The 18,503-nt window shown below is 45.5% G+C and overlaps 3 protein-coding genes across 8 annotated transcripts in view; 1 reads left to right on the forward strand and 2 right to left on the reverse strand.

The window, feature by feature from the left end:
* The window catches only part of fam222ba (family with sequence similarity 222 member Ba), a 31,410-nt gene extending 27,513 nt beyond the window's left edge, over window positions 1-3,897 (forward strand). For all 4 annotated transcript variants that reach the window (XM_076101986.1, XM_076101988.1, XM_076101987.1 and 1 more), the window contains one exon: window positions 153-3,897. In XM_076101986.1, the coding sequence (XP_075958101.1) occupies window positions 153-1,879 (1,727 nt within the window). In that variant the 3' untranslated portion in view covers window positions 1,880-3,897. The remainder of the gene's footprint in view (window positions 1-152) is intronic.
* On the reverse strand, window positions 3,501-13,278 carry trpv1 (transient receptor potential cation channel, subfamily V, member 1). 3 transcript variants are annotated; one of them, XM_076101981.1, is made up of 17 exons: window positions 12,883-13,278; window positions 12,467-12,591; window positions 10,959-11,189; window positions 10,621-10,775; window positions 10,376-10,528; window positions 10,140-10,277; window positions 8,721-9,031; window positions 8,325-8,501; window positions 8,093-8,248; window positions 7,905-8,000; window positions 7,726-7,796; window positions 6,605-6,770; window positions 6,453-6,519; window positions 6,027-6,361; window positions 5,813-5,934; window positions 4,949-5,070; window positions 3,501-4,833 (listed from the first exon to the last, which is right to left on the reverse strand). In XM_076101981.1, exons 3-17 carry the CDS (start codon window positions 11,165-11,167, stop codon window positions 4,757-4,759), a joined length of 2,355 nt encoding a protein of 784 aa, XP_075958096.1. In that variant the 5' UTR covers window positions 11,168-11,189; window positions 12,467-12,591; window positions 12,883-13,278; the 3' UTR covers window positions 3,501-4,756. The 3 variants fall into 3 exon arrangements, with proteins under 3 accessions (XP_075958096.1, XP_075958097.1, XP_075958095.1); XM_076101982.1 differs by lacking the exon at window positions 12,467-12,591; XM_076101980.1 differs by lacking the exon at window positions 12,883-13,278 and having other exon boundaries at window positions 12,467-12,859.
* A 124-nt stretch (window positions 13,279-13,402) lies between these two features.
* On the reverse strand, window positions 13,403-18,170 carry shpk (sedoheptulokinase). Its single transcript, XM_076102011.1, has 7 exons — window positions 17,944-18,170; window positions 17,679-17,820; window positions 16,680-16,854; window positions 16,179-16,331; window positions 15,805-15,980; window positions 15,217-15,417; window positions 13,403-14,943 (listed from the first exon to the last, which is right to left on the reverse strand). The coding sequence occupies exons 1-7, from the start codon at window positions 18,109-18,111 to the stop codon at window positions 14,549-14,551; spliced, it is 1,410 nt and encodes a 469-aa protein (XP_075958126.1). The 5' UTR covers window positions 18,112-18,170; the 3' UTR covers window positions 13,403-14,548.
* Between the last annotated feature and the right edge of the window lie 333 nt (window positions 18,171-18,503).

The raw sequence follows: 18,503 nt of genomic DNA on the forward strand, positions 1-18,503 counted from the left end.
AACCGACGTGCTCTTTTGTGCCATGTACACTTCCACCTGGATTAAGTTGTCTCTTTCTGTGCCTCCCTCCCCACTCTCTTCATCCCCCCAATTCTCCTCTTCTTGCTTTCTGTCTCTGTCTCTGCACTGACCTGTCCTGTCCTACACCCCAGGGGACACCACGCAAAGGATGAGATCCGCTCCGTTTCCGACCCCTGCAGAATTGGATGCTTTTGCTAAGAAGGTTGCCAACAACCCCCTCACCATCAAGATCTTCCCCAACAGCGTCAAGGTACCCCAGCGGAACCACGTGCGCCGTACAGTCAACGGGCTGGATACGTCGGGCCAGCGCTACAGCCCTTACCCTTCCTCTCAGGCCATTGCCAAGACGGGCCTCCTCGCCATCATCAAGGTGCCCACAGTCAAAGGCGTCCTAAAAGATTTCGACGGCAGCCGGGCTTGCCTGCACTCCGAAGTCATCATGAACGCCCCCAGCGGACCCTACCAAGTGGCCTCGACCAGCACTTTAAACCACCACCACCCACCTCTGCAGAACCTCCCCCGGCTCCAGCAGAGCGTACCCCTTCAACCACAGGACCCACCTCAGACTCTACAGATGCCCCTCCAGCAACAGCAGGGTCACACCCAGAGCCTCAGACACCCTCCCCACATGGCCCAGCACCCTCAGGGCCCACCCCGACTCCAGACTCTGTCTCAGCACCCGGCCCTTGGCCACCCACAGGGGCCCCCTACCGTCATGCTTCAGCAGCAGCACCTTCAGCAGCAGCCACCACCTGGCCTGCAGGGGAGCAGAAAGCTGCCAGATGGCGACGCACCGCCTAATGTTACCGTCTCTACCTCAACCATTCCCCTCTCCATGGTCGCCGGGCTGCACCAGGGCCACCAGGCTGACCTGAGCACCATCGTGCATCAGATCAACCAGTTCTGCCAAGCTCGGGCCCAAGGCACCTCCATGTGCGAGGGCCAGATCGCCAACCCCAGCCCAATCAGTCGCAACCTGCTCATCAGCGCCTGCTCCAGGGTGTCCATGCACAGCAACCCTGCCACCCCTGGCTTTCCCCCGCCCAACTGCATTATCGGTGCTCAAGAGACAGCCACCGCCCCGGTGGGAGCTCACCCGCCACACGGCGGGGCTATTATGAACCACTTGCCTTCCAACCACACCGATCTCAAGCAGCAGCAGCAGCAGCAGCACCACCACCACCTGCAGCAGCAGCATCTGCATCAACAGCAGAATCAGCAGCAGCAACAGCTACAACATAACCCACAGCAGCAGAACATGCGCTCTTGGAATCAGCACCAGTTGGGTCACTTGCCCCACATTCAGAACGGTGGGACCCACCTCTGCAAGCAGCCTTCCAGGGACCCCGCCTTCCATTTTAAGGGCATGGGCTACCCTGCAGAGGTGTGTGTGGGTCAGCCTTACACACTGAAACCTCCCGAAGAGAGGCCCACCCCCTCCCCCCCTGTTAACAACGGCATGTCCGGCCCCATGGCCCACTACACCAATGGTCACTACTTCCAGTCCCACATTTGGAACAGCAGCATCCTACCCACACCCAACAGTGACAGCTCCGGGTCTCAGGACATAGCCATGCCATTCCACGGTGCGGGCCCAGGGGGGTGCGCCACACTAGACTGTGGGCCCCCCGGGGCCCCACATTACAGGCTAGGAACGAGCTCCTGCACCTCCTCTTCCTCAGCCCAGACTAATCTGATGCAAGCGGCAGATTACTTGGGTGGGGACTTCCAGAGTCCCTACTTCCGCGATCAGAATCTAGCGTTGATGGGCAAGATGCACAGGCCTCCTCTGAGCAGGGTTGGTCCAGAGGTCGGGGATGGCAGAACCGCTCTCATCCAGCACCCAGGGTACAGATAAGCTATGGCCTTGTCTACACAAGAGTTATCAAAACCCCTTTGTTTAGTCTTAAGAAAGGAAACACATGAATACAACTAAATTGATAACTTCAAAACACCTTATGTTAAAGAGGGTAAATTAATATATTTAATGAAGAGCAGTAGGTTGTTTTTTTTGGTTCTTTTTATAAATCTTGCAAGTGATCAATTGCTACTTTTATTTTGTTAATGAGTGCTTTTACCTGGCACTTTAGGGAACTTTTTCATGTGCGTGTGTATACACATCTGTACTGTGTGTGTCATTCCCTCCTTCCTCTATCTGTGTGCCTGGATCCAAACAGATCCTGTGTTATTCCTACTTCAGATCTATCCGTAACGTTTTCTTATGCATGTAAGAAAGAGGAACAGCAGATAGATCCCAACATCTACTGATGGATGTTTTTTTTTTTTTTTTACAGGGTCATGTCAGGAATTTTTGGCTCAGACTAGTTTTTGGATTTTCATGTTGGTGTTAACTCTCCAACCTCGTAGTAACTTCAAGATTAAACACAGTCATTTGGGGACAGAAGAGAGTAATAATCGTATCTCAGTGCAAAGCCACCAGACACTGGAGACTAGAGTACTGTTAGAAAAGCTTGCGGTATGCACATGGTTTTATTCTTTTGAAATGTAATTATTTATTTGTATCATAGGACTATTCAAGAGTGATTCCTCTCTGTCAGTTAAGGGAGCATGTAATCAGGTTGTTTTGTACATAGTCATGATCCAGCAGGGAGCAAGTATGTTGTAAAGGCGATGATGCTCTGTCCTGCTGAAAATGCTGCAATGAATTCAGGTGTTTAAAAAAAAATAAAAAATAACTTTTTGTCAATGCCAGGAAGGTTTGGCAAAAAGCTTGTGAAATGATTAGTGCAGAAGAAGTCACGGAAGATCAACTCTCAGACTTTAAAATGGCCAAAGTCATGTTAACGAGGACACACTGTTATGAAGATGTGCCATTTCGTGTTTGTTTCCTTTTTCCGATCGTTTTTTTGTAACCATGACAAATGTATTACTTGAATGTTGAGATGATTTGTTTTGCAGTTATTGAGGGGGAAAGGTGGGTTACGAGGACAAAACTCCGGGGTCGAAGAAATGATGACGAATGGAACAACGAGCCTCGACAAGAGTTTTGATCCTAACAGCAGGAACCTAAGTGAATTTAAGTTATGTGTAGTTGCTACTGATTCTGATGTGAAGTCTGCTTGAAAAGACCAAATTGATCACTTGCAAGATCACTTGGAGGTGAACAAAACTGACTTTTAAGTTTAAAGTGAAACAGCAAATGCATTGTTTATTTTATTGTACACTGGCTTACCTACTCGTAACTTTAAACGTTCACGATTGTGTGTGTGTGAGTGTTGCCTGCTGAAGTGGGTAGATTTAACGGTGTGTGTGTGTGTGTGTGTGTGTGTGTGTGTGAGAGAGATAGTGTGTGTGTATAAACACAATGGCGCTCATGTTTTGTTCACCTAACTCCCTAACAGCCCTTAAAAAGCCTTAAGTGTTTGGTCCTTGGACTTCCCTTGAAAAAGAGCATGGTTTTAATGAAAACCCCAAATAATAAGGAGAAAGCGGATGGTGAGTATACGCAGAAACAGCAATTATTATTATTTTAGTTTCTCTTTATTTTATTTTATTGAGGTTTTGTTGAATAGACAGAGCAATTCCTTAGGGATTCTTTATAATGGAAAGCAAGAAAAGGAGTAATATTTTGTAATTATATATTTTAGCAATGTGTAGTTACTGAGCTTTAACTTCTTTTTTCCCCCCAGTTTCAAAGCTTCAGTTTGCAGTTGTGACTATTTATAATACTTGATTTGCTTGTTATTTAATTTTCATTTCCTTCTTTGTTTCTTGTTGCTGTGAAATGGAAGAAGGTCCACAAGCCTTTCTTTTGTGTCATTCTGTACGACAGATAAGAGGCAAGAGCGTGAGAGTTGTGCTACTCTTTTTGTAATATTGTAATAATAAAATAAAGTTCTAATTTATGCTTTGAAATGAGTCTGACCCGTTTGTGTGGATTATCTGCAACACTGATTTAAACTGACGCCGACTACAGGTGTGCTCTTTTTCTCCTGCCCCCTTCATTCTGCACGAGCTCATGCTGTCTGACAGTTCGGGTAGGTTGCTATTCACAGATTTGTGTCTTGCATAATCAGCCTTACAGCGGTCCAAAAGGCCCGCCTTAAACCACATGTAATTTGTAACCGAGACAGCTAGTGCTGAAGGTGGCGATTGTTGCACCAATTGCGGTGCTTTCATGCCATTTATCAGAGCCTGCCTCTGCCAAATGGAAAAGGGAAGCAGGGTAGACAAAGCAAGCTGTGAAATCCACAGGACTATCTGGCTGCAGTAGATTTAGCTTGTCTGGCTGTGATGAAAATGGGACTTGTATAAAGGGCACGCGGCGGGAGGGCAGGATCAGCACCATCGTAATCAGTATTACTCTATGAAGGATTTTGAGAGATGTCAGAGGTGCCAGGCAGGCTCTGGCCTTTGCGCGGAGAGGACGTGCATCCTGTTCATGTGGTGGGAGAATCAGCATGTGCAGAGAAGCCTTTGGATTACATGTTTAATGTGTTGCAAATGTTCGACATTTAGCAATTAAGCTGCTCTTGATGCAGATTTTTTTGAGAAGGTTTTGTCAGTCAGAGGAACAAAGATATTGCCTCAAAGAAAATTTCAATACAAAATGTAAAATAAAGCCGACTTGGGAGTATCTGTCAGTCACAAAGGCAGGTCAAACATTTGACAGTTAGATTTCTTGGGGAACTGAATAATGTCTTTAGGTTTGAATGCCCCGATGCTCGGGTCAGCCAGGCCGAGCGGACAGTGAAGCTCCGCGCGCGTCGTCTCTTCAGACCGGTGAGCTGTTCAGAGGACTCATCTCTGTGGACTGAGTTGTCGGCATCCGCCAGCTTCTCCAGCTCCTCCCTGTGGACGAAGGAGGAAATGTTACACGGTGTGGACTACTTTGCTCTCACAGAGGGGAAAAAAAACACCAAAAACACGATTCAATCGAAGAACGTTTGGGTTCATGATTCCGCACCTCTGTTCGCTCTGATCGGCGGGCTGTCTGAGGCAGGGTGTTGGGCGCGATCACAGCACCCGGGATCCTCATTGATTTTGCCCAGGTTGATGTTCCATTTGTTCCAGTTGACTTCCTCCACTCTGAGACGACAAGAGGACACATGCTCCAATTACTGTCTGCGGGCTGATGCATCAATCAGCTGCCAGAGAAGGCAAATTAGTGAAGAACACAGTGTGCTGCGCGTCAATCGATCCCCCTCGCACAGCTGCATCTATTCTTATATCTTCAAGCCTAAACCTTTATTATTATGTGTGTATCCTGTGACGTTTAATTACCTGTCAGCTAACACTGTGCACATTGCACACAGCAGATTGCACATGCTGGCTTCACTTTATATTTGCCCACAGTCCCAGAAACCAACTAGTTCCTCTATGCTTGAAGTTAGCATTTAGCACGCTCACATTGTCACTGTGAATATGTAGATTGTGCAATGTGTCCAGTTTTCAGCATCTTAGCTTAGCATGATAGCATGTTAACATTGGCTAATTGGCACTGCAACAAAGTGCAGCTGAGGCTGATGGGAATGCCATTAGTTTTGCAGGTATTATGTCATAAACCAAAGTGATGGGCAAAACAAAAAATTTGATGGATCGAGTTATTACAATTCATCCAGTGTTTTAGCGGTGCATGTTACCAAAATATAATCACATTACCACAAAATTATTGCAACACAGCGATAGCAACTTTGGTTCCTAATCTGTGATTGGGCAAGGAGGTCTGTGCGTGTCATGTCATCCAGGTGGTTCACATGCAGCTTCTGATGGAGCCCCTCGAAACGCGGCAGTCACTGATTATACTGTCGCTGAACTGAAAGAAGCCAACCTGAAACACCGGCGAAGGTCATCTCCAAGAGCGGTGCGAAGGTTCATCTCCACCCCGCAGCGGAACCTCTTCCTCAGACAGCAAGACAGCCTTCTCTCCATTTCCAAGATTGTGATGGCCCTCTGAAAACGGTCACAGCACGCCATCAGACCACATCTGCTGTGAACAGACACATTCCCCTCGACCACCACGGAGCCCCCGCTGGACGCCTCACCTGTAGCTTCCAGATGCTGGCGCTCTCCACTGTGGTCTTCTCCACGGTGCGGTTCATGAGGGCGATGAGCATGTTGAGCAGCAGAATGTAGGTAAGGACGATGTAGCTGATGAGGAGCAGGTAGAAGACCTCTGTGTTCTCGTGGTTCTGGGTGAACTCCATGTCGCCCATGCCGATGGTGAACTTGAAGAGCTGCATTATGGTGTAGGGGATGTTTGTGAAGGAGGGTTTGACACACTCCTCACCAGGATCGATGGGACCATAGAGACGCCCCTTCGGCGTCGGAATTACAGTGGTGTTTTTCACTTTAGGCTCTATGAGCAGGGTGACCACCGCTGTGTCGGGACATAGGAAACAGATTACATACAATGCATCCTCCATTCATGGCATGTTGGATCCTAAATGAGGTCACTGCCTAAACACTACCTGCTGAGAATCCAATGAGGAAGACGATGTAGACGACAAGGAAGCGCAGGATGTCACTGAGGATCATCTACAAAGACGAAAAGAGACAAAGGGCTTCAGGGAATCGTTCAATGCGATGTTCACCTTGCTGCAGTGTGACCTGTGTGGACTACCTTCTGGATCATGATGCTGTAGATGCCCATGTGTCTGTCGCCCCTGGAGAAGTAGAGCATGTTCACCCAGCTGAGAGCAAGACACAGCACCAGGAAGGCGAGGTACTGCGTCATCCCGAACAGATACAGCCCGGCCGAGACCAGGAAGAGGACGCCCTGCACAAAGCTATCAACAGCAGAGAAGCCACTGTGAACCTGCAGCTTTGTGATTCTAAATTCTAACAATGTAAATGTGTCCTGTATAATCCATCCCAGATCATCCAAAACTGTTACACGTCACCAGTCTGTGCCATGCAAGAAATCCCACGAGTTATTTGGTGATTACGCATGGAGTACTTTAGATTATACAGTGCCTATAAAAAAGTATTCACACCCCTGTGGATGTTTAATGTTTTATTTTTACATCATTTTTCTTAGAAGTATTCACCCCCTTTAATAGGACACACTTAAAGGTGCAGTCAGCAATTCTGATCCAATACATTTCCTCGCGGTACGCTATTTGTACATTTAAAAAATCCGGTGTTCATGCACAGCTCCTGCTCTGTAAATGGGAACAACAGGGCACAACACTATTGCAGCCAATCAGCGACAGGGGACAGGCCACGGATGTATAAAGAGAAAGGGAGGGGGATATTTGTCTGAGTTCACGTGTCTAACAGTCTTTCTCCAGAATCGCTAACTCCTCCTTTAAATGATCACTGGTGCAGCCAGGTGGTTTTAGAAGCCACATAGTTAGTTAAATGGAGATCATATGTGTGTAGTCAAGGGGTTTCAGTTGATTGTAGAATAATTAGTATGTGGAAGGACACTGTTGGTGTGTCAGTATTGTGGCAAAACCCACATCGTTAAGACAAAGCTAAGAGTGACTGACAAGCACCACAACAGACATTGCATGGGTATATAGTTAAAGAAACAATAACTATGTACCCATGCAAATGCTGCGTCTGTTACTATCACTAACCACTACGGTAGAAATGATGCCATCTATCAACTAGAAGATGCTGCCTGTCGAGGATGATTCCAAGTCCAATTTTCTCCTTTTGTTTCGGTGAAAAACACAGAACTTCACTCGGTACCTTTATTTCAAACCACGCCTGGGAGATAAGCTTTACTATACTTACAAAAGAATGTCATAATATCCATCAATCAGCAACGTCTGCAGCTTCGGCCGTTTCCTCTTCAACTCTAAGATCTAGGAATTTAGATAAGGTTTTTTTGATTAATCACATTAGTGGAACACAGCTGCTACAACCTGGTGATATGAGCCACTGGATATTTTTTATTTAAAACACAAACATACCCCTATGAGAAAGAAATAGCAGTTTGCCACCGCTATCGCTAGCTGGCCTGAAACATACAGGTAACCCTTTATGGTGTGTTTGAGGGGATACGGCAGCTGTGGGACACAGAAGAAACAAAAAGCAACATCAGCACAGGTCTGTCTGGGATGGCTACACAGATCAATCACACAGTTTGCAGCCAGCTCACCTTTCCAGATTTCTTATTGTAGGCGATAAGAGTGAAGATGATCAGGTACAGGAGGTAGACCAGGAAGTTGAGAAAAAACATCCGACCTGCAAACTTCTTCCACTTCTCCTCCAGCAGGTGGCTCAGAGGCTCCATCTGGAGCATCTCGTGGCGGTTCTGAGGAGAGACAGATGCTTGAGCACAGAATAACGACAGCAGCTGCCCCGACCGGGCTCGTAATGCTGGGACTCACGGGAATGTCACTGCCGTAGACCAGTATCTCCATGACTGAGTTGTCCTCCAACGAGTCCACTGAGGCCAGGTCGTAAAGGGAGCTGTGGACGGGGCCGTAAACCCACTCGGTGAACTTACGGGATAGATGCTTAGTGTGACTCTCGTGGAATTCCCGTTTCAGGATGTGTGTAAAAAGCTGCAGACAAACGAAAGAGCAAAATCATGTCTGAGACTGTTCAATCACATTAATCCAAGTACAGTACAACAGTGAGACTGGAATTGTAGACTTGTCTGTGACCCCAATCCAGAAGCTCCCAGCCAAAACAGTATAATTGGATTGTCAGAGGAGCTGGGGGCCTATAGTACATTTCTATTCTACTGTGTCTGAAGTGACTGCAGTGACTATAGTGTTTACCCCGATCTTGCCAGTCTTGGCAGCCATTTTGAGAGGCGTCAGCCCCTTGAGGTTCACGATGTCCTCCAGCTTCAGCTTTGGGTGCAGTTGGGCGGTGGTCTTGAGGATGCGGTCGTACATTTGGGTAATGAACTCTGTGTTATCCTTGTCCATATCCTTGGAGTTGGCAGCCACCATCACCAGGGCGTGCAGCACCGTGTTGCCGTGAGAGTCCGTCATCTTAGCGTCCGCTCGCTGGTACTCGTTCTCCATGAGGAAGTCCACCACGGTGGGTTGGTTGGTGCAGGCTGCCAGAGACAGAGGCAGCTCACCTGAGGACAACACAGAGAGACTCAATTAAGCAACAGCTTTTTAAAAATACATACAACTGATTTAAATGCATCTCTGTCTGAATGTGTAACTTGTGTCTACGTCTAATCCATCAAAGTACATCAGACTGATGCCAGACTGACCCCCCTCCACTCATTTGTTGTTGTTTTTTGCTTATTGTTACTTCACTCGGACACAGTGCAAAGTTATGTATGTGAGTTTCACACTAAAGACTACATTCATCAGTTGAAGGGGGAAAGTTTATGTTTTTGACTAGTTTTGAAGCCAATTATGGTCCAGTATTCAATTTAGGGACTGTACAAAAATGATTATGGCGGGTAGGGCTGCTGAGTCTTATTTTTCACGTTTTAAAAAAGCAAGGCCCTCCCCTAGGTTTTTAATATCCCCCTGGAATTAAGGGGATATAAACTGCAAAACCCTCCAACAAATAACTTAAATAATGAATAAGAGTACTGAGGTGGAAAACCTCCTTTAACAATAAATAACTAAAAGAGTTAAAGCATTAAGTATTCCAGACTCAATGAAGATTCACCCCGATGTAAACATTTAATATCTTAGTTGAAATTTGAATTTCAACAAGACACACGCTAAAAGTTAAAATGCTAAATGTGACCCTGACGATGCTAATTCAATACTGCTGTACTGCCGTCCTTCTTTGTTATGAACTAACATTAAAGGTGTTAATTAAAGGAGCATTATTATAGCAACAAACAGCTAGTTGCATGCAAAGATATAGTGGAGCGTAACGCCAACTGTTAGCTATTTCAGTACTGTTGCTGTTGTCAGTGCCGTTAGCACCGTTAGCTTTTCACTGCTATGTTGAGACCCGTGTGGAGCCAACAGATATGCTCTGAATTCCGTATTGAGCTCTTAAAGTAAAATTGAATAATTTAAAGGAAATTAAGAAAGTTACCAACTTAGAAATAATAAAAAATGTATTGCTTTATGTTGCTCATTGTCACGAGATGCTGTGAAAATACAAAAAACAAAAGCCTCTCTCAACAACAGGAGCAGTGAAATGTGAATCTTGATGATCTTTGTGTGAGGCTCCAAAGAAGGGCGCTCCTCCCTGCAGCAGCATGGACTCACCAAAGTAGAAGTTGGGGCCATCGTGTGGCTGGAAGAATACCCCGCAGGCTTTGGCATAGACATCTGCTCCTTTACTGACCAGCAGCTTCACATAGGAAATACTTCTCCTCTCAATGGCAATGTGGAGAGCTGTCTGGCCTGCCAGAGTCACACATAAACCACAGTCCATATAAAACAAATCTGATAATGTCGCAAAAGTTTATTCTCTCAGCAATTCTGCTTCGTACACAGTTTACCTTTGTAGTAGCTGTTGGTGTAGGCTGCATTCACAAACTCCTTAAGGTCGCCCGTCTTCTCTGAAATGTCGATTAAGAGCTCCACCGTCTCGTTCTTGTCGTCCTTAAGGTGCAGCAGAGCCTTCATCAGGGCGGTTTTACCATAGGACTGATCTGCGGGTGTAACCACACATTCAGGGAGATGACACACAAGTCTACGGCTCACTGTTTGGCGCATCTGTTGCATTACGGGCTCTCACACTCACACAGGGAGTCGGAGAGCTTCTTCATGTTCTGGCGCAGGTACTGATGCAGGTTGTCCAGCTTTCTGACATCCCCGCTGGCCACCGCTTCAAACAACCTTTCGATGGTCAACGTCTTGCTGTCTCTCTTCTTGTTCTGCTCCTCGCCTCGATTCCCTCTATAGACAAAAATAATTTCACACACAACACGGTTGCAAAAAGATTCACGCGGGTCAAGAGGTCAAGCCGCCTCACACTCCACATTAATCCACAGCGTGGGGCTTGATAATGCACAGCACTCATGGTATAATGAGCATTAAAGAAAGGCTGAGATCACATTGTGTTTGCATGGTGAGGCTCACTTGTCAAAGTTGAGATTGAATCTGATTTGAGGCCTGGTCGTCTCCATTTCCTCAAGGTAATCAGTGTCCATGGGGGCCTTGGGCGACTTCTGGCCCAGACCCAGGGCAGAAGCCACACCGCCCTTCCTTGCCGCTTTCTGCCGCTCTTTCTCCTCCTCCGTCCGGTCGTCTGCCTCCAGAGAGAAGCCAAACATCTCTGACTTCTCCATCTTGGCCTCTTGCTCCAGTGGTCTGCATGGACGCACAGAAACAAGAGCGCGTCATTCAGACAACAACCAACAGATCCAGTGAAGTGAATTTGATTACTAGAGGTACACATGTGGAGAAGTAGGAAACTTTACTTCCTGTAGACCAGTGGTTTCCAATTTGAGGGTTAGGAGCCATCCAAGCGAGGTAAGGCAAAAAAAAGAAACATTTCTACGACGTGAAATGTTTTTCTCTTTGGCTGAACGGCACACAACTGTGTCAATGGGTCACACATACTCTTTGCTTTGTTCTAGTGGGCCACAAGTGTGTTGCGTTGGTGCTGTAACATGAGTTACTATGTGTTTGTATCAGCTGGGTCTGAGACATCTCTGCCACAGGGGATCACCTCACAGACATATTTCCAGACATGTGATGTTTCAGCCCCAGTGACTAACAAAGGAGTGTATTTAGAAAAAGATTTCCATGGCAGCTCTGCACGCAGAACTTGATCCGGAAGCCACTTCTTTGCAGAATGATCAAATCACAAGCAGTAAGGTTTATACAGACACAGAATGTGAATGACATGAAAAGATTCCCACAGAGTTTAGCTGATCACAATAAAAAGACGTATGCTATTTTGATCTAAAGAATCATGTTGAGGACAAGGGGAACCTAATCTTTGGTGGCTTCTTGTTCCCCTTTTCAGTCACGAAATGGGGAATTAGTGATTCAGTACAAACCCCCGTAAGACACTGTGATCATAAGATTCAGAGGGATGTGTAGCGCAGCAAGAAACAAAGGATGGAAAAATGCAGAAGTATGAACTGCATGCTCATATCCAATGAAACACAAATGTATCTTTCAACAATTGTTTAGTAGCACATCTGAATGAATTAAACATTTGTTGTCATTGACAAAACTGTATTTCATAACCTCTTTGTTGTTCAGTTGTGTGTGCCGAAGCAGCTTCTTCCAGGCCATGCTACAGATGTACAATTATTAACAAATATTAATACACACAATCGATGAAACCACTACCATCATTTCCCATATCCTTATTAAATCTCATAAAACAACCAGAAAAAACAAGCAGTGCACTGCATGTTTTTTTTTTTTTTAAATGTAAGCGTGGCGGTATGTTCAAAATGTACAAAATACATGAAAACTAGTCACAATAGCTTGCTATGAGAGTGTACAGAAATATGTTCAGACTAAGAGGATTCCTCTGATACTCAACATGTTTGTCAATGTCCTTCAGGACCAGAAGCAATCTAATGATTCAAAACTGGTAAACAAAACCATTAACACATCAGTTGACTCACCACAAGTAAGTCTTCCTGCTCCAGATTGTCTTCTTCTTTAAAAATGTGATCAAAACATAACAGTCGGCTGCACACAATGGCGAGTCCTTCAGAGATAAGGCTTTCTGTCCTCAGATGCTCATTTACTGGACAGGCGGTGAGAGACAATAGGAAGAAGCACGATGGGAGATAAAGTGACACACCCAAGAGAATATCAGAGCACATTACTGGATGCCTGAGTGCTTTAAAGGATGTATTGACCATCTCTACTGATGCTAAGACAGCAAAGGAAATACCACAAAGTACCAGTATGTTATCCGACACTGAACACGTTTCATGATCAACAAATCAGAGCAGTTGAACTTTGTCATAAGTCGTTCAGACAGGAACTTGTTTTATTTAATTTAGAGGTAATGCAGAAAAATAAATGAACTTACCCTTCTGAATTGCTGCTTTTCTTTCTCAGGTTTGTGTATGATATTTCTGAAGCGGCTCTTTTTTTTAGTCCATAACATTGCCTCCTGTGTGTCTTATGTGCCTCCTCTAGTTTCACTTACATGTGGGTGTGTTTGTTTTTCAGCGCTGCTGTGTTCCTGTGACTGTGTGGTTGCAGAGCTTTTGCCTGCCACGCTGTAGATCTGCATTCAAGAGATCATTTGACGATTTCCTTTCTGAAGATCACTTCCCCTTTTTCATGGTGCACAAGGCTTCACATATTGACGTGGTTACCGTTAGCGCAGAATGGTTCAAGTTATTAAAATGTAACCCAAATAGGCAACGGAGACTTTACATCCGATATTGTGCCGCCTGATGCGTCACAACCAGTGTTTATCTGGCTTTGCACGCTGTGATTTACATTTAAAACTTGGACAAATGCACCAGAATATAATCCTAGTTCAAGTATAATAAGATATCGACATCAAAATGTATTCAAAATATTTAAGATCCGAGACAAAATGAGTTATTAATACTGCTTTATTTGTACCATAACCACATCAGCTGTGAGCTAATGACCCTATAAGAGAAAAAAAAAACTGCATATAACTGTGCCCCGAATGACTGGCACTCCTAACGACACTGATGTTGTGTGTGTTTCTCACAGTCCCAACTGTATTTACTCATTATTATTATAGAAAACGACCACATTGCTGCTAGAAATATTCCATGTATCAAAAAGCACCACCAGCAGCAGCAGCACGACAAATTCAACAGCGGTTGATAAATTAAGATCATCTTCTTGAAAACAAAGTTGACGAGTGGTAGAAGCAAAATTAACATAAAAAACTGACGATAATCAAGGACATTTCCTCACTCTGTGAGGAGCTCACAGTTCAAAATGGAAGATTAAGACTTCAAATTAAGAGACGGCAAAGAAAAGAGCAGTAATCATCGTTTACAATAAATTGACAGGTGATAAAGAGGCCATATTAACTCTGGTACTAAAGCAAGGCTTCTAACTACACTACACTGCTACACTCTAATGAATTGTGATTATAGATACATATGAACTGCATCTTATTTATATTGCATATTCAATTTTCTTTTCATTTCACACAGGACCACTGCGTTAGGATAATGTTGTGACTTTTGAAAATGATCTTTTTTTAGACTTTTTAGATGGTGAGTGGAAATTAAAAGAAAATAAGCTCCTTGCACCCGACGACATTTAAACCATGAGGCAGACGGATGTGAAAGAAAATGAACTGAGAAAAAAACCATCTCCTTCATAGCCTATTGTAAACCATGCAGTAGCTATGGTTTCATCTAAAGATGGAGTCCACCCTTAAATACGGACATCCTGTTATGGATCATAAATATGTGACCTTCATAACAGTCCAGCAGCGCTGTGATTTTGATCTACTTCATGGATTTTATACATAGCCTCTCAGCAACACAGGGGAAATGAGCATGAACTTGAGGCATCTGACAAAACACGCTTTACACAAGGCATCTTTAGCTTCGCAGAGCAAAATATGTCGTAGCATTTCCCTTTGCCTGATCGTTCCCTTTTTAGACAAAGCGATGCCGTTCTTTAAGGTTGTGCAAAGTGTTCACTTAGTCCAATAAACAGACGGGGATTCCCTTGTGGATTACAACTCTCATTCAGAGTTGGTCACAGAGGACCATGGCCACGCCCACACCGGAGTCTGCGTTTTGCCCGTACACCACCGGCTGAGGAAACGCCCTCTCCACCTCCTGCCTTAGCACCTCATTGCGGGCGATGGCGCTCCCACTACCCACAATCCTGCTGATCCCTGCCTGCTGTAGACGCTCAGCAGGCATCATGGAGGTGATGTTGTCCAGGACTCCGCGGCACAGCGCCCTGGTCAAATGACCCAGGGAGAGATTGGTGGTGGAGATGTTGGCGACCTGACCCAGGCAGAGCGGGTTGTGCCTCTCCCCCAGGATCGTAGGGCTCACCCTCAGGTCGCTCGTTTCCTGATTCAGGGCGCAGTGAATCAGCTTCTCATACAAGTCCGAGTCACTCATCTCCGTACCTGTGAGGGATGAGAGTAACGATTCAACACTTTAAATCAATCAATCCAATAATTGATGAGACATTTCACACAACGCCACATGTGTCAATCTCACAGTGATGCTCGAGGAAAAGTCGGGATAACCGAAGTCATTAGGATCTATCCTTTGGAGACCATGAATGCCTATACTAAATAACTTTGCAATAGTTGCTATATTTTAGTCCGGACCAAAGTAATAAACAGACACCTCCACCCCCTACAACCACAGTACTAGCGCGGCTAAAAAATACATACCGAGCTCTTTCATCCAGGCAGCGAGCATCCCCACAAAAGTGGCCATTACATTCCCGCCGTTGAGTGAAGCCGCCACCGCCAAGTACGAGTCGCCAAAGTAGGGGAAGTAGGAGATGGAGGAGGCCGGCTGAGGAGAATCTGGAGGTTTGAAGTCGGCTGGCATGGCGAAGGTCAGCTGGGCTGAGGTGCTTATGTTAAGAACTGCGAAATTAGGAGACAGATGCAAACTGTCATCTACGGCATATGAACTAACAGCTCATGCAAGAGGCACTGATGGCAGGATTACACTTGATCCATAATGGATTTGTTTTCCTATGCGTGCTCAAACATAATGAGTCCAGACTAAGACATGGGTATTTACTGCTGTGTACTTTCTTTATTGTTATGTTAAACCGTTCTTATGCTTTGCTATTGTTCTCTTTGCTGTTTTTAACTAGTGTATTGAAGCATAATCGGTAGTGCATTCGAAGAAATCGAATTGATGCAAAACCTCATGGTACAGCCGCAATGGAGTCTTTAATCTGAAGTGCATGAAAAGTACTGCATAAAGCCCGGCCCTGAGAGGAATGCCCAGACTTCCTGTTTCACCTGCATCTGTCCGAGCACTCATGCAGGAGTAGACAGAGCACTGGAAGTCTCCCAGGGCGGCCCCCACTGGCGTACCAGCAGGGATACCGTGCCAGTCAGAGCACGTTTGTCCCGCCAAGCCACCAGATGGCACACACTGAGGAAGCAGGTGCAAAGGGAAGCCGGCACCCTTCAGGCTAGAGCATGCACTCACACACACACACACACACAAACACACACACAGTAGCTTGTGACGCATAACAATTTTGTACAGTTCATCACAAGCTTACAATGCCAAAGTGATTTCAGATTAACAACTGATCATGCACAAACTGTAAAATACGTTTCATGCGTTGAGTACTTCAACTGAACAGGAAGTTCTTCCCTTTACATACATGTCTGTATTCCACTGGTTGGAGGAGGTGTTGAAGAAGCCCCAGCTGGCTGCGTTCTGCGGCGTCATCACACACCCGTCCAAACCACACAGCATGGAGGCCACATAGTCCTGGATGGTACCTGCAACGGTGAAGTCCTCAAGGAACTCAGGCCTGCAGAGAAAGCGCACATCTTTTAGTTCACTCTCGTATCTGTTATGTTGTTCATTCTGTACACATGACATCTATCACACTTCTGTCCATCCTGATAGAGGGATCCCTCCTCTGTTGCTCTCCCTGACGTTTCTTCCTTTTTTTCTCCCCGTTAAAGGTTTTTTGGGGGAGTTTTTCCTTTTCTGATGTGAGGGTCCCGGGACAGAGGATGTCGCATGTGTACAGATTGTGAAACCCTCTGAGGCAAATTTGTGATTTTGGGCTATACAAAATAAATTGAATTGAATCACTAAATCAAGAGGCGCGACACGCTCTACGTGGGATTTCTAAAAAATACTGTGTGCTGACCTGTGCTTTGCATGCCAGAGGATTGTTGCACAGCCAAACCCCGTGGCTACGCTGAGATGCGAGTCTGGTTTGGGAAGAGAGGACAGGAAGTCGCTGCTGCAGCGCCCATCCTGCCAGGTGATCAGCTGACTGGTGTCTCCGCTTGTGAAGAAATCCCTCTTGGACCAAACACAACCTGCGGGGGGGGGGGGGGGGGGGGGGGGGCAAGAGACATGTGGAAAAAATACAGCAGACAAAATAACTTGCATCTGACTTCATGGTTTTGTTTGGTTGCAAAAAACATTCCAGTGGCACAGATTTACTATAACTAACCTATTTTCATATCAAGTTTTGGATTCAACCAGCAGGGGGCGTAGTTGCGAAAGAGCTACAACGGACCAACCAAGTTTCTGTTAAAAAGGAGGAGTTATAAGAAGATTTCACTTCCCCTAATTGCCCAGCTCCACGATCCATTTTCAAAAAGCATCTTACAAATGTCACCAACATTACAGACTGGCTAATTGGTGTAATTCAGCAGTGTGTAAACATCGCTCTCTTCTCTAAAGGCTTCTTCCAAATCCCTGTGGCCTTCACTAGTGAATGTTTTATCTTATCTTTTAATTTATTTTAACATTATGGGAACTGTTGTCCAAATTAAACTGTGCATTATCGTTGGTCTCTAAAGACAGAGGGGGTTGTCAGGAGCACATGCTCTAAGAAAAACAACTGAACTTTAACTTAAACAACCACCCATTCACTACCTGACCTGCGATAATAAAAAGTCAAACAACAGGAAAATGGAGATGGTCTTTGTTTGGATTGTAACACCTTCTGAACAATACATTCAAACTGTCTTAGATAAAACATAAGTTTACTCTTCAAATGACTTCAATAACGACAATGTCCGTTTCTTTGCTGCTCAAACTGCTCATGTACCACAGCCGTTGTTTCTAAATACACCACACCTTCTGAAATGCAACGGCGTGCGTGCGTGCATGCATTGCAGCAGACTTGTCTTACCGCTCCTTGCTTTCCAGAGTAAGACCCCGTGCATCTGTCCGGACAGCCCGATGCTGGTGACATGCTGCAGTTTGTCTCTGGACAGCAGGCCGATGCACCGGTTCAGAGTGTCTATGATCCGGCCGGTCTCCTGCTCTTTCGCCTAAGCAGCATCGGGCACGTAGTCGGGTTACACCCGAGACAATCACACAGCAGCGTTAATATTGCTGAGCTGCGAGGTAAAGTTGTTTGGTAATGACGTGAACGCACCACGGAACGCACTCACCTGTATCCCGCTGTGGTCTATTATATCAGACGAAGTTGGCAAAGCGTGACTGGCAGCCACCGACCTGGAGCCAGTTTCAAATAAAACAGCTTTTACCGACGTTGTGCCCACGTCGACACCGAGGATATAGGTAGACATTGCTGCTGATGAAACTCGGTGTTTTGGCATTCAGCTGTACGGCATCATCGCGACAAGGCAAAGTCAACTATGCTGCATTCAACGATGTAGGAAATAGGACATTTACACATTAGTAATTACGCCTAACCGATTAGTTCCATCTTTAACAATACTGCAGAAAAATGTTTTCTGCTCGTGTCATCAACCTGAAGAGGAAGACAATGTTACAACAGGTCCCAACTTTTCTGGCAGAATAAAGCCTGCGTTTCATTCAGCCGGGCCAGTGCCAGGCCTGCTGGCTCACTGGCATGGCTTCTGAAAGCAGTTCAGGTATTGGTCTACTCATTCCATCTTCCTGGTATGACAAGATAAATATTTTCGGTGAGAAGGGTTGATTGTCTGTCTGGTAACAAACTTTGCTGTTGTTGTGTCTATGATATCTA

Source organism: Anarhichas minor, unplaced genomic scaffold (genome assembly GCF_050575085.1).
Source record: "Anarhichas minor isolate MPS153535 unplaced genomic scaffold, ASM5057508v1 ptg000027l, whole genome shotgun sequence".
In the NCBI taxonomy this organism is placed as follows: domain Eukaryota; kingdom Metazoa; phylum Chordata; class Actinopteri; order Perciformes; family Anarhichadidae; genus Anarhichas; species Anarhichas minor.

Bases quoted from the DNA above. Each gene is read 5' to 3' on its own strand.
- trpv1 (XM_076101982.1), bottom strand. From the start codon at position 11,167: ATGGAGAAGTCAGAGATGTTTGGCTTCTCTCTGGAGGCAGACGACCGG. The intron at 7,797-7,904 runs GTATGTTTGTGT...CTAAATTCCTAG, and splicing joins GCTATTTCTTTCTCATAGGG to ATCTTAGAGTTGAAGAGGAA. The intron at 5,071-5,812 runs GTTGGCTTCTTT...TTGTCGTCTCAG, and splicing joins GACCTTCGCCGGTGTTTCAG to AGTGGAGGAAGTCAACTGGA.
- shpk (XM_076102011.1), bottom strand. From the start codon at position 18,111: ATGCCAAAACACCGAGTTTCATCAGCAGCAATGTCTACCTATATCCTC. The intron at 16,332-16,679 runs GTCAGCACACAG...CTTTCTCTGCAG, and splicing joins CTCTGGCATGCAAAGCACAG to GCCTGAGTTCCTTGAGGACT. The intron at 15,418-15,804 runs GTGAAACAGGAA...CTAATTTCGCAG, and splicing joins GAGTGCTCGGACAGATGCAG to TTCTTAACATAAGCACCTCA.